Raw genomic sequence first — 13,254 nt, 5'->3', positions numbered from 1 at the left:
TCTTGATTCACAGGCCTGGTATTCTCTGAACTGCCCAGTATTCAAAGTCCTGTCCCAAGTGAAGTAGATGGCAATCAGGCACCGGACTGGTGACCACACAAATCCAATTTCTAACGGTTTTGTCAACACTTCCTTTTCACTTATTTTAAATATATATTTTTTAAATAAGTGACCGACCTATAAAAAAAAATAAAAGTGAGTACTGGCAAAACCGTTAGAAATTGTGTCTGTATAGATTGTAAATATTTATATTCCTCAAGGCAGCTGGAACAGGACATGAAGCCATTCCATGTTTGTGCTGCAAAACCCAATCCTGAACGCTCTCAAGGTTTGTCATGTCCTGCTTCTGTTTACACCACCCTCTTAACACTACTTACCTCAATGGTGTGTGATAACATCCAGATAACTGATAGCTCATCTTATATCACAAAAACCTGCACCACCATCCACGCAAGACTGCCATGCTCCAGTAAAATGCAAGTTACCGAGGACTTCCCACTTCACCACCAAGCAGAGAAAGAATGTTACAGACTGAAAGGGGGAGGGATCACACCACAATTTTGTGGTTAACAATATTGCCATAAATGGATCCTATAATCCCTTACCTTCAAAAGGCTGTGATTTTGGCTCTCCCTTTTTTTTTTTTGTATTTTTCAGCATGGTGGTTGTGGATTTCGATAGTACTGCAACAGCTGGAACTGGCTGCTTCTGTCCCCACAGAAATGTGGTTCCAGACACGAAGCCACAGCCACGTCACTACAGGAATGCTTCACTGCAGAATACGGTGCCATCGCAATGTCACCACGGACGTTTCATGCCCACATTAGATCAGAAGCCAGGTTCCAACTAGCCCAGTACTACATTAAAAATATATATCTATATCTATATATTAAAAGCCTGTTAGAAGAGCCACCATTTTTTTTTAAATTACAGCCTTACACAAGGCAAGCGACTGCAGAGTTCATCTATTGCTTTGTAAAATTTCAGAGCAGTCCTTTACAACAGTGCTTTAATAGATATGACCTCTTCTGAGGTCTCTTGTACTTGGCTCCAGGTCTTGAGATGTCAAAACTACAGAAGTTGAAAGCCCAGATAGTTGATATTTTGCAGGTAAAGCTCAGTCATGCGCTTCCCCTCGGTGAAAAGCTGTCTGCACTTTTGGTTACACAGTTTGGCGGCATTGCAGGGGGGAAGGTTTTCAGGCTGCTGCTCTCCCACTTACTAAAGATTCTGGAATAGCTTGAGGACTGGCCCAGCAGGCTTGGTGCCCAGGCGTAGGCAACATGTGCACATTAACCGAGTTCTGCTGCAAGGTTCCCTGTCCAGCCAAAGTAAAATAAATGAGAAGGTGGTCAAAGGTTCTGTAACAGGGAACCTGATTTTCTGCCTAAAAAAAAACAAAACCCAAAAAACTAACAAAGACCCAGCCACTACAGATCGTCTTATTGCATAGCTGTACTAACCCATATCTGACTAAGATCTGTAGGGTTTCAAAAACATGTTATTTGTTAATTCCACAAATGACTTACTCTTGGTCTATTTTTTTTGGAGGACCCCTTTTCCAAGTTCACAGAAATATTCCTTGATTAAGGGAGGTGGGAGAGAAGGCGAGCAATGGTGATAGAAAATAGCAAATGAACCTTAAAACAGTGGCAGTGCCAAAGCCTCAAAGCAGCTGCCATTGGTTTTCACTATGGGTGCAAACATACAAATGAGGACACATTGTTTATGGTACAGACTAGCACTTAAAATAATAAAATGTATGGAGGTAAAAACTGAAGGAACAGCTAGGATACAAATTTGTGCAGTTGCTAACGTGAGCCTTTATTCAAATCTCTGTATGAGCATTCTTAGTAAATTTAAGAGAAGGTATGAAATATATAGCTCCACTTCAACTTGGGTCTCCAAAATGTGTGGCTCTGATGCATCTAGTCAGGCAATATAAACCTCAAAAGCACAAAGTTAAAAAGGGCATCCATTCTTTCAGACTGTGCGTATGTGCCATGGTAAAATAACTTACTGACCACAATATATCAATCTCCCATTTCTTGTAAACCTCGGAAGAATCTATTTTGTATTTTAAGGCCAATTTATTCTTTTGAAAATAAAGCACAGAAAAATTATACAAAGAAGATAAGAGGCATCATTCTTAAAATTAGGCTATCCACAGCACCAACTTGAAAAAGATCCAGTATAGAAACATTAAAAAAGCCCTTCCCACCCACACTACCCTTATTCCCACTAACTCAGAATGTATGTTCTGATGACTCATAAGCCTGGTCCAGGTCTGATCAGACGACAAGCAAAAGCACTGCTAAGCAGATCCCAGTGATAGCAAGGACTCCAGCCCCTAGGCCCACATTTCACTCTGCCACATCTGCTGGGCAAATCCAGGAAACGTGGCTGCAGAGGTGGTCCGAATCAGGCCTTCAGTGTTCAGGGCCCATGCAGGAGACCTGAAAACTCTGCAAGTGTCCAGTCTCACAATACACAAACGGAGCTGCACAGGCTGTCTTATACATGCATTCTCTAAGCTTGTCCCTGCAATGCTGTTTCTGGCTAGCTAGCAAGCAGCCAAGTCCCAGCCGAGACCAACATGATGCTCTGTGCCCGTTACTTTGCAGGGACCACAACATGTGCAGGAATTCTTTAAAATACATTAATAAACCCTGGCAAACCAAAACAAAAAACTTGATACTGGCAGCCCTGTTGCTCTGAATGTCTGCTAGCATTAAAAAAAAAGAAAAAGTGGAAAATTCTATGAGAAGGGGAGGAGTCTCCTTCCCCTCAAAAAACCCCTAGACTTTGGAAATTGCTGAAACTCCAACACTGAAGATACTGTGAATTCCTGAATGACTATTTATGGTATAGTTGACAACTGTGTTTCTCAGTTTGTTTGTTTTTTTTTACAGCAAGAAAGACTGTGAAATTACTTTTCAGAAGCGGAAAACAAAATTCTGAATTGGCCTGCATCTGTGCGCTTCTCCCAACTGCACTATGAGGGGCTCCTTCTTGTGGTGCACCTGAACTCTGCAGGAAGGTTTTTTTTTTTTTTTTTTACATGTATATACATGAAATCACTAATCACTTGAATACCGAATTAAAAAAAATTGTGCCGTTAACCCTTTATAAGGGGGTGTAACTAGCTCTTGTGAAAAGTACAAAAATTTGTCAAATGTGATATTGAAAAGTGCTTTTTTCGTTTTTGGACACAGTTCACCGTTTTTAACTCAGATCTATATACTCTGCAAACAAATAAAAAATAAAATAAGGGCCAGGCTAGAATCCATGAACCAAGCTGCAAAGATCTCCTGCTGAATAAGGCAGAGAGATGGAGAGAAACAAGAACTTTCCTATCAGATGTGTACTCTTCAGACTAAAGCACTCTATCAGGCCTTCTAAACTCTTAAATAAATTTTTTTCTCCAAACAAGCATTTAAACTCCATTACACAGAAGAGCAACAAGAATGGTAGATAGCCTGCCAACCGAAAAGGCAGTAGGGAAAAAATATATATATGGAGTTCAATGGATAGCCTGAATGTAGCACAGTTCTTCACAACCAATGGGAGATAATTCAACATGGTGTCCAACAACGTTCTAACGACGTGCTTCATCTCAACTGTTTACTATGAAGCAAGGTGGTAAATGTTTTGGCCCTGACCGGGCTTCAGAAATGGTGGTTCTTTTTTTTTTTTTTTTTTTCATTTTTCTTTTTTTTTTTTTCATTTTCTTTTTTTCCATGACGAGCATGAATGTCCAGCTATCAATCATGTCTGTTTGCACCAAATCCCAAGCCATTTAAAATACGACTAATTTTAAGTTAAACAGAAGCCGTCCGCTCCAGGTGTGCCATCAACTATCCATGCTACTGCATTCTTCTGTGAGAGAAAAAGAAGACATGTTTAAAGAGACTTAATATGCAGAAGAGTGATTTCATAGACTACACAATCAAAACACTTCAGCAACCACTATGTTCAAGTAGACATCAGCAAGAGAAGACTGCACAACATCTTGAAAAGCTACTGACAAAACCTGCTGTATAAAAGCACCCAGCTGTCGTGTGCCTGCCAGTTCAGATCTGCATTTTAAACAGCTAATTAATGAGGACAATGGAATGAGGCATAACACTTTTTTTGCATTCCAAACCTCCAAAATGGTTAATAACCAAGGACATCAGTTCCAGCATGCTCACATACTAACTCTTCAAGCTTCATACTCTTGTTTTACCAGTTAAAACTGCATTTTGCTGCACAGGCATACAGCAGAACACACAGGCAAGTCAAAAAAAGCAAATTTGCTTACCATAAACGGTGTTTTCCATAGATAGATGAATTAGCCATGCTGTCTGGGTACGTCCTCCATGCCACTAGGTGGCGGAGCTCTCTAAGATCACCCAAAGTCTTTTGGTGATGTGTTCCTCCCTGTATACCAGCCGCTTCTCCTCGAGGCTCCTCAGTCCGTGTCAAAGCAAGATGAAATGCAATGCCGAACTGTCCGGGGAGGTGGGCGGGTCAGCATGGCTAATTCATCTTTAATCTACGTAAAACACCATTTACGGTAAGCAAACTTGCCTTTTTCCCCATAGATAAGCAGCTGAATTAGCCATGCTGTCTGGGAGTCCCCAGCTGAATTATTGAGAGTGTAGATTATGTGAGTACTTATATGTAATTGAATGCTCAATACTACATAATAGACGAACAGTTCCTATAAGTGAGTTGAAGTAGAAGTGCTCTTGGTTAGGATTATCTGCCCCATCTCTGCATCATCTTTTGTCTGTCTAAACAATAATGAGATGTGAAAGTGTGCAGTGATGACCATGTGGCTGCTTTACAGATATCTGAGATACATTGTGAAGATTTATTTTATTTATTTATTTAAAAACTCTTCTATACCGTCGTTAAGTTAGATAACCATCACAACGGTTTACAGAAAGGCACGATAATTAAAATTATGAGTGATATAGATTACAAATTTAAACATGTGCCATCATAGTACAGTAACATTTTAGTACAATAAACTATGTGTTTAAGTTAAGCCTGTTTGTTAGGAAATTATTAGGCGGTTTGAATTTAACATTAATATGCATTTGTAGGTTAAAAACAACAACTGCTTGCTTGGTGCATCTTTATCAATCAACTGTTTTTCTCCTTCTCTTTATAAAAAGCTTGTTTAAAGAGCCAGGTTTTCAGATGAGTTTTGAATATTTTCAAATTTCTCTGCAGCCTTATTTTGAGTGGCATGGTGTTCCATAGCACAGGACCAGCCAGTGACAGCAACGGAGGCAGCCATTGCTTGCACTTGATGGGCTTTGAGTATGGAGGATAAGGTTTCAGATTGTTTTTGGTAGCAGAAATGTATGCAGTTAGAAATCCAGGATGATAAAGTTTGTTTGGAAATGGGAAGTCCTGAAGCATTTGGACTGAATGAGGGGAAAAGTTGTGAATGTCTGTTGGTAGACAGTTTCTTGTAATATGCAAGTGTACGTTTGCAGTCCAATGTATGGAGACGTCGCTCGCTGTCATTTGCGTGCAGTTTGGGGTGGAAAGTTGGCAATGTTATGGTCTGATTTAAGTGAAAGGTGGAGAACACTTTTGGAAGGAAATTAGTATGCGTACGTAGTGTCACCTTGTCGTGGTAGAATTCAAGATAAGGTGGGTAGTATACCAGTGCCTGAAGTTCACAGATTCACCTTGCGGATGTAAGGGTGACTAAAAATAGCACTTTCAAGGATAGGTATCTAAGATGGCAGCTGTCCATTGGTTCAAAAGGTGGTAACATGAGTTTTTCCAGAACTGGATTGACATCCCATGGCACTGGTGGTTTCTTTAAGGGGGGGGGGGGGGGGTCGTAGATGTAGGACACCCTTCATAAAGCAAGAAATAAGAGTATGACAGGCTATTGATTCCCCGTTTAGAGGAGTGTGGTAAGCTGCTATCGCAGTGGCCAGTCCCCGAGTATAAAGTAGATGGACATAACTTAGAAGACGTTCCGGTGGACACGTTAGTGGGTCTGCGTTCATTGAGGAACACCAGGATACATAATGTGCCCATTTGCATTGGTAGTTTTGTCGCGTTGATGGTTTCCTAAATGCGATTAAAATATCTTCCAGTTGAGGTGAAATGTTCAGATTTTGGAAATTGACCCTTTCAATCTCCATGCAGTGAAATTCAGTGATGCGTGTAGTGTATGGAGCATTGATCCTCGTTGTTGGATGAGGAGGGTGGGGGCATTCCCTAGAGGTATCTGTTTGCAAATTGATAGTTGAACTAGGTAGCTGTACCACGGTTGACGTAACCATGTTGGAGCAATGAGGATCAGATCCGAACGGTCCTTGATGCACCTCTGAATTGTGCGTGAAATCAGTGGAATACATAAAGGAGGTCCTGAGACCAGTCCAGGAGGAAAGCATCTTGTATCAGTTGGTGTGTGCTGGGGTATACTGAGCAGATTAGCGACACTTTGATCGAACTCCCACTCGTGTGGGTGAAAGATTCTGCTTAATTTGTCTGCTCTAGAATTGTGGATTCTGGGCAGATATATGGCTTGTAAGGAGATTCCTTTGGAGTGGGCCCAGTTCAGAATCTGTATCACTTCTTTGCAAAGGTTCCATGAACCGGACCCTCCTTGTTTGTTGATGTAGAACATTGCTACTTGATTGTCTGTATGGATCATTACGATGTGGTGTAGTAGGGTATGTTGGAAAGCCTAGAGGGGATTCTTGATAGCTCTTAACTCTAGATTTGTGTGACAATTGCGTCCTTGAATTTGTAGGTCGGAAAGATGGGCTCCCCAGCCTTTGGGGGAGGCATCTGTGGTGAGAATCAGTTGATGTCGTAGGGGTCTGAGTGGTGAACCCTCTTGTCAATGCCGGTGGGGTTAGCCACCAGTGGATGTCTACTTTCATGTTGGTCGTTAGTTTTATAGGGATTGATAATGGACTTAGGAATTGAGACCATTGAGTTTTTAGGCCCCATTGTAGACAACGGATGTGTAGTCTCGTGTGTGGAACCACGTAGATGCATGCTACCAGGTGACCTAGTAAGGTTAAGACCTAACAGGCTGAAGTTCTCGCAATTGGTAAGAGACGTTGGGCCAGTGTGGTGAGAGCTAATGCTTAAGGTTGCGACAGGAAAGCTCTGCCTTGAATGGTGTCTATAGAAGCCCCGATAAAGTCTAGTGTTTGTGTTGGCTGAAGGTATGACTTTTCGTAATTTATGAGAAGACCTAGATTGTCTAGGCAGTTTATTGTTTGAACTAAATTGTTCTGTAGAAGGGTTGGATTGGGGGCCTCTTATAGCCAGTCATCGAGATAGGGAAATATTTGAATCCCCTGTCAACGTAAGTGTGCCGCCACTACCGATAGACATTTCGTGAATACTCTGGGTGTGCAGGAGAGACCAAACAGAAGAACTTTGTACTGGAAATGTCTCATGTCCGCCTGAAAACAGAGGTAAGTCCAAGAATTGGGATGCATTAGTATATGGGTGGATGCGTCTTTCAGATCTATGGAGCACATCCAGTCTGCCGGTTGTAGGAAGGGAAGAATGGATTTGAGAGAAGTAATTTTGAATTTCTCCTTCATTATGAATTTGTTGAGGGAACGTAGGTCTGGAATAGGGTGGAGTCCCCCCAATTTTTTGGGAATGAGGAAGTATTGTGAATAGAATCCCTTCTGGTATCGGGATGGAGGCAACTCCATCCCAATACCAGGAGGGAGCTATAGAAACAGCAGAGTAGAGAGAGATGCCGGATCAGGAAATGAAGGCGCCGCTCACTTTAAAGATTTGACATGCGAGAACAGTAAGTACTACATACCTGAAAAGTGGGATATAGGTTTTCTATTTAAGATTGAATTTAATCCTTATATTTTAAATGTTTTAAAAGAAATGATGTGCTTTTTCAACAGTGGACCCGAATTTCGGACACAATAGAGTTTTTCCCGTGGTCCCTGAAGCAGGCAGAGTGTTGCTGAAACATGGCCATTGTCAGGCAGGCGGATCTGAACCCACAAGTAGCGGTAGCAATCAGCGTCTTAAAAACAAGATAAGTACTTAAGAAAAGATAATGACAAGTTATTGGTGGGTCAGACTGTGCGCTGGGAAAACAAAAGCACAGATAATTGAATAAAAATTGAAAAAATAGCATATGAAGACTTGTTGAATAAGAAAATTAAAGAATAAAACACGGGAGCTATTAAATTAGGTCAGCCACAGAGTGGTTGTTCCATAAATAGCGACAGCACACAAATCACATATCAAGGGGTTCCCTTGACATTTGGAGTTGTAGAATTGTTGCACAAAGGGAATGAGGTTGGTTGGTGAATAGTTTTTCGTGCACGTCATCACGTATGGCGCTTGCCCGTAACCATGCCAGTCGCCGAGTTGCAATGGCGTTAGCCGTTGTTTTTGCAGAAGTTTCAAATCCCTCATAAATTGATTGCACGAGATGGTGAAGGCCTTCTTCCATATCATGGAATTCAGGTGGAGGGGTGTTATCAGTCAATCCCTGTTGAAGAACAGGTTTTAAAGATGCAAACATTCAAAGAGATACTGCGCCACATAAAACTGATGGTTTTGTATTTTGGCGTTTAGAACTGACTGATAAGCTTTTTTAGCAAAATCGTCTAGAGATTTATTGTCACAACCTGGTGGGTTATTGGAGTGCAGCCTGGTTTTCCGTGCTTTCTGCATGGCTGATTCTACTACCACTGAAGCATGTGGTAGTTGTATGTTAGTGCAGAAAGGTGAGTCACGCATACTGTATTTCAAATTAGTTTTCCTCGAGGTGAGTGTAGTGGAAAATGGAGAGTCCCAGGACTTTTCCAGCAGTGATTCCAAAACAGGATGTGAAGGGAGTGCCGTAGATTCAGCAGGAGTATCAAAGATTTTAAGGACACCAAACATCTCTTGTCTGGGGTCCGGTATCTTTTTGGTTTCCACACCCAACCGGAGACCCACTTTTTCCAGAAATTGTGAGTATGTGAGATCTTCTGGTGGGGAGATTGGCTCCGGTGGTAACTATTGCGGGTCGGACGGGTACCCAGTTGATGATCCTGGAGAGGAGGATGAAGTTGAAGAGTCAATCGGTAGAGGCGAAGGGGCTCTAGGTAGCATTTTCGGTGCTGGTCCCGATTGAGGGGACGAGGGCATCTCTTCTGGTTCAGCAGGAATAAGTTGATTTTGCTTTTCAACGGATTAAAAAAATTGAGATAAGATGCTAGTAATTTGTGAGATAGTATCAGAAGCTGAAGTTGACTATTTTGGCTTTGTTTGATGATGTAATAGCAATATATCTGCTTTGAGGATATCTGTGTCTGGACCTTTTGGGCGGCCCACATCCATGGGCGAGTAGGTCATTTTGGGGTGAAGTGGCTCTTGCAGACCTGAATCTCCGCAATGATGCGAGGTCATAGATAGTACGGAGAGAATTTCCGAAGAAGTAAAAGGAAAAAAAAAAAAAGTCTGATCTCTGTGGGGGAGAATGACTTCCTTCTAGGGTTAGTATTAAAGGTGAAGGACTCCTTTTGTGGCCTGTAGGATATTTCTTGTGTGTTATGACTGATTGCATCGGTTGTAACAGTTGCACGCCATGTTGCTTTGCCATCGATGCAATGTCCCGAGTGCGTCGATGCGTGGAGCAGATGCGTCTGTGCGATGTTCCTTTGGCACGTCGATGCGTCTGTGTTTCTACGACGCGTTCATGCATCGGGGGTGTTTCGACGTAACGAGGCACCGACGCTTTCGATGCAGAATGAGTCTTCGGCGCATTTCCCGCGCCCTGCATCTGGATTTTTTATTTCTTTTTTCTCTTTGGACTGGGAGGGTCCGCAGATGTAGCCCTTCGATGGCCTTGGGCTTTGGGGATTGTCTTCGGTCTCGGAGCCGACTTAACTGAATTTTCAGAAGGGGCATACGAGCCCGATGCCTCCTCTCTTAAACGGGCGATTTTCTCAGCTCTTTGGCACTGTGCCTGTGGGGACATGCGGCCACAGTCCCAGTTAGCCTGGTCATGTCTAGGACCTAGGCATAAACAACAAAATTGATGCCTGTGTCACAGACATGATTTTTCCACATTCACAAAACTTAAAACCTGGTCTAGGCATGTTAAGTGAAGTGTACTATTTCCTTGTCAATTTTTTTTTAAGTTTCCTGTCAGGTTTTTTCCACAGAATTATTCTTTCCTCACAGAGAGAAGAGCTCCACGTGCATTCAGTTGCGTGGGAAAAAACGGACTGAGGAGCCTCGAGGAGACACGGCATATATGCAGGGAGGGACACCTCACCAAAAGACTTTGGGTGATCTTAGAGAGCTCCGCCACCTAGTGGCATGGAGGACGACCCAGACAGAATGGCTAATTCAGCTGCTTAACTATGGGAAAAACATTTTTACACTATGATTTATCACAGACACCAAGATGCATCTATAAACATTTACAGAAATGTTCAGTCCTGATGTTCTATACATGGTGTTTAGTACTCAGATGTCATGCAGTCCATTCAGCAATAGCTCTGAGGCTGAAGGGGGAACGGATTCATACTGAACACATAGCCAGTATATGCTGAATTCATTTTTTAAAAATTAAACTATACATATAAGGCACATTTTATTTAAAAAAAAAAAAAAGCATCAAGCTACAGCCAACATCTGAAGTGTAAGATGAGCTTCAGAATTTTAGAAAACAGTCTGAAAATGCTGATAAATTATGACCATGTGTTGAGGTGGCGGCAGAATAAAAAAAACCCAAAATCAGGTTTATATTTACATTCCCAGGGAATGTGCTTCTATTTTAAAAGCAGCAGCTAAAACAAAAGTGGACAATGAAAGCCATGTTATTTTGGGGACAGCATTGCTTGGCCTGGGTTTCAATTGGTTAGTTCATGAATTAGTCTATGAACGGCTGGGTTCTGTACACAGGCACTGCAGGCTATCAAAACACGGAGTCCGGAACAGAGTTCTGAGAAATTCGGCATCCCCCAGCCCAATACCAAACCATCTTCTCAACTGTTAATGCAGGGGTAGCTAGCTCCAGTCTGCAAGAGCCACAAATAGGCCAGGTATTCAGGATATCCATAATGAATATGTACAACATAGATTTGCAGACAATGGAGGAAGTGCATGCAAATCAATCGCTTACATGTTCATTGTGGATATTCTGAAAACCCGACTGGCTGTGGGGTCCCGAGGACAGGTTTGGGGAACCCTGCCTTAGTCTGTTTTTCTAAAGCACTAGTACAGGTGTGGCCAACTCTGTCCTTTGAAAAGTGTACTAGTGCTTTAGAAAAACAGACTAAGGCAGGGTCCCCCAAACCTGTCCTCAGGACTCCACAGCCAGTCGGGTTTTCAGGATATCCACAATGAATATGCACTGATATAAATTTGCATTGATATAAATTTGCATATACTGAGTCTCCATATGATGCAAATTTATCAAAGCACAGTAGTTGGGGATATTCTGAAAACCCAGCTGGCTGTGGGGTACCCAGGAAAGATTTGGGAAGCTCTGGTCTAAGGAGAGTACATGCATTTTCAACTGTTGAGAAAGCAGATGAATATTCAAAAATTATCCTAAAAACAGGAGAATTTTCCTGATCTTCATGGTGTTTTCTGTGGACAGCAGGGTGAATTAGCCGTGATGTCTGGGGAACGTCCCTCCGCTCTTCTAGGTGACGGAGCTCCAAAGAGCACATAGAGTTGAGCTCTGTGTGCCTGCCTGTGTACTTCACCACTGGCTCCCAGCCTGCCTCAGTCTGTTATCAGAGTTTGCGACTGCACCATCCGGAGAGGGTAGGTGGATTAGCATGATTAATTCACCCCGCTATCCATGGAAAACACCGTTTCAGGTAAGCAAACTTGCTCTTTTCTGCAGATAAGCAGGTTGAATTAGCCATGATATCTGGGGAGTCCCAAGCTGAAAAGTTGAGCACTTCCTGGTGCTGGAGGTGACGCGTAGTCCATTCCAGTTCTTCCATGGGGGCGGGGGGGTGTGTGCTCAACCTGGTACACCTTTGCGGGCACAGTCTCCTCTGTTGTTCCCGCCAGCAGAATGGCTCAACCTACTGCCGCATTTGTGGCTGCTTGCTGGTCCAGGCAGTAATGTGTCGTGAAGGTGTGTAGTGATGACCACGTGGCAGCTTTTCATATGTCCTGAATAGGCACTTCGCTTAAGTGTACCATGGAGGCTGCCACAGCTCTGACCTGATGGGCCTTTGGTGCAGTGGACAAGGTTTCCGCTCTCTTGCTGTAACAGAACCCGATGCATTGGGAAACCGTGACGACAGCGTCCTCTTAGCGACAGGGAGACTGGGAACATTTGGGATGAAAGAGACTGAGGCAGGCTGGGAGCCATGTGGCGATGTACACAGGCAGGCACACAGAGCTCAACTCTGTGTGCTCTTTGGAGCTCTGCCACCTAGAAGACCGGAGGGACGCTCCCCAGATATCACGGCTAATTCAACCTGCTTATCTGCGGAAAAAACAGAACTTCAACATATACATGAATATTCTTCTGCAGCTATACAGTGCTATTTAAGTAAAAATGTACACCCTAACAGAATATTTTTTTTCCTGTTGGTTATCAGGGATAAATCCACAGGAGGGCCCCTAAGATAAAGGATCTATGGTCCCCGCTAGGGCCCCCACGTCTACAAGTATTAGGAGGGCAGCAGTCTAACTTTAAAAAAAACAAAACGTTTTTTGTTTACTTCTAGAAATGCAAACATTTACATTTGAAAAAGTGCATCCCCATTCCTTGAGGTATTTTATGGGTGTGCATCCTGCAACAGGGGCCCATGAGCCCATGTTCAGCTTCTCAGGAAGAAATGCAGAAAAGCTACTGGAGGTGGAGCAGCAGAACACTCAAATATATGCTTTTGTTTAAAAATGCAAATTAATATATGCTTTTCAAATTCTGGGTTTTACTTTATAAAAAAAAAAAAAAGCTGCCATATAAAAACAAATCGCTCACTCATTCATTTTAAACAGCTTGGTACAGCCATGACAAAACAAGGGGGCTGAAATACATTTTAGAAACATGACCGCACCAAACCCAATCCTATTTAGGAATACTAGAATACCCAGGGCTGATGGGGAAAGGGACGCCTTTCAGCACTTACTAGACAGAGGGAAATGTTCCGCTCGTTTTCCTGACCTGAATTTAAGCTAATCCGCCTAAATACTTTAAAATGAGCATGTTATATAGTAACCTAGTAATGACAGCAGAAAGACCAAATGGTCCATCCAGCCTGCCCAGCAAGC

The 13,254-nt window shown here is 42.7% G+C and overlaps 1 protein-coding gene across 2 annotated transcripts in view; it reads right to left on the bottom strand.

Annotated features, from left to right (window-relative positions):
* Nucleotides 1–621: 621 nt before the first annotated feature.
* WDR26 (WD repeat domain 26) overlaps nt 622–13,254 on the bottom strand; it is a 190,039-nt gene continuing 177,406 nt past the window's right edge. For both annotated transcript variants that reach the window (XM_029593092.1, XM_029593093.1), the window contains one exon: nt 622–3,879. In XM_029593092.1, coding sequence (XP_029448952.1) covers nt 3,854–3,879 — 26 coding nt within the window. In that variant the 3' untranslated portion in view covers nt 622–3,853. The remainder of the gene's footprint in view (nt 3,880–13,254) is intronic.

This window comes from Rhinatrema bivittatum, chromosome 3 (assembly GCF_901001135.1).
Source record: "Rhinatrema bivittatum chromosome 3, aRhiBiv1.1, whole genome shotgun sequence".
Classification (NCBI taxonomy): domain Eukaryota; kingdom Metazoa; phylum Chordata; class Amphibia; order Gymnophiona; family Rhinatrematidae; genus Rhinatrema; species Rhinatrema bivittatum.
Note: the sequence above shows the minus strand (reverse complement) of the source record. Positions and strands in the feature narration are given on the sequence as shown.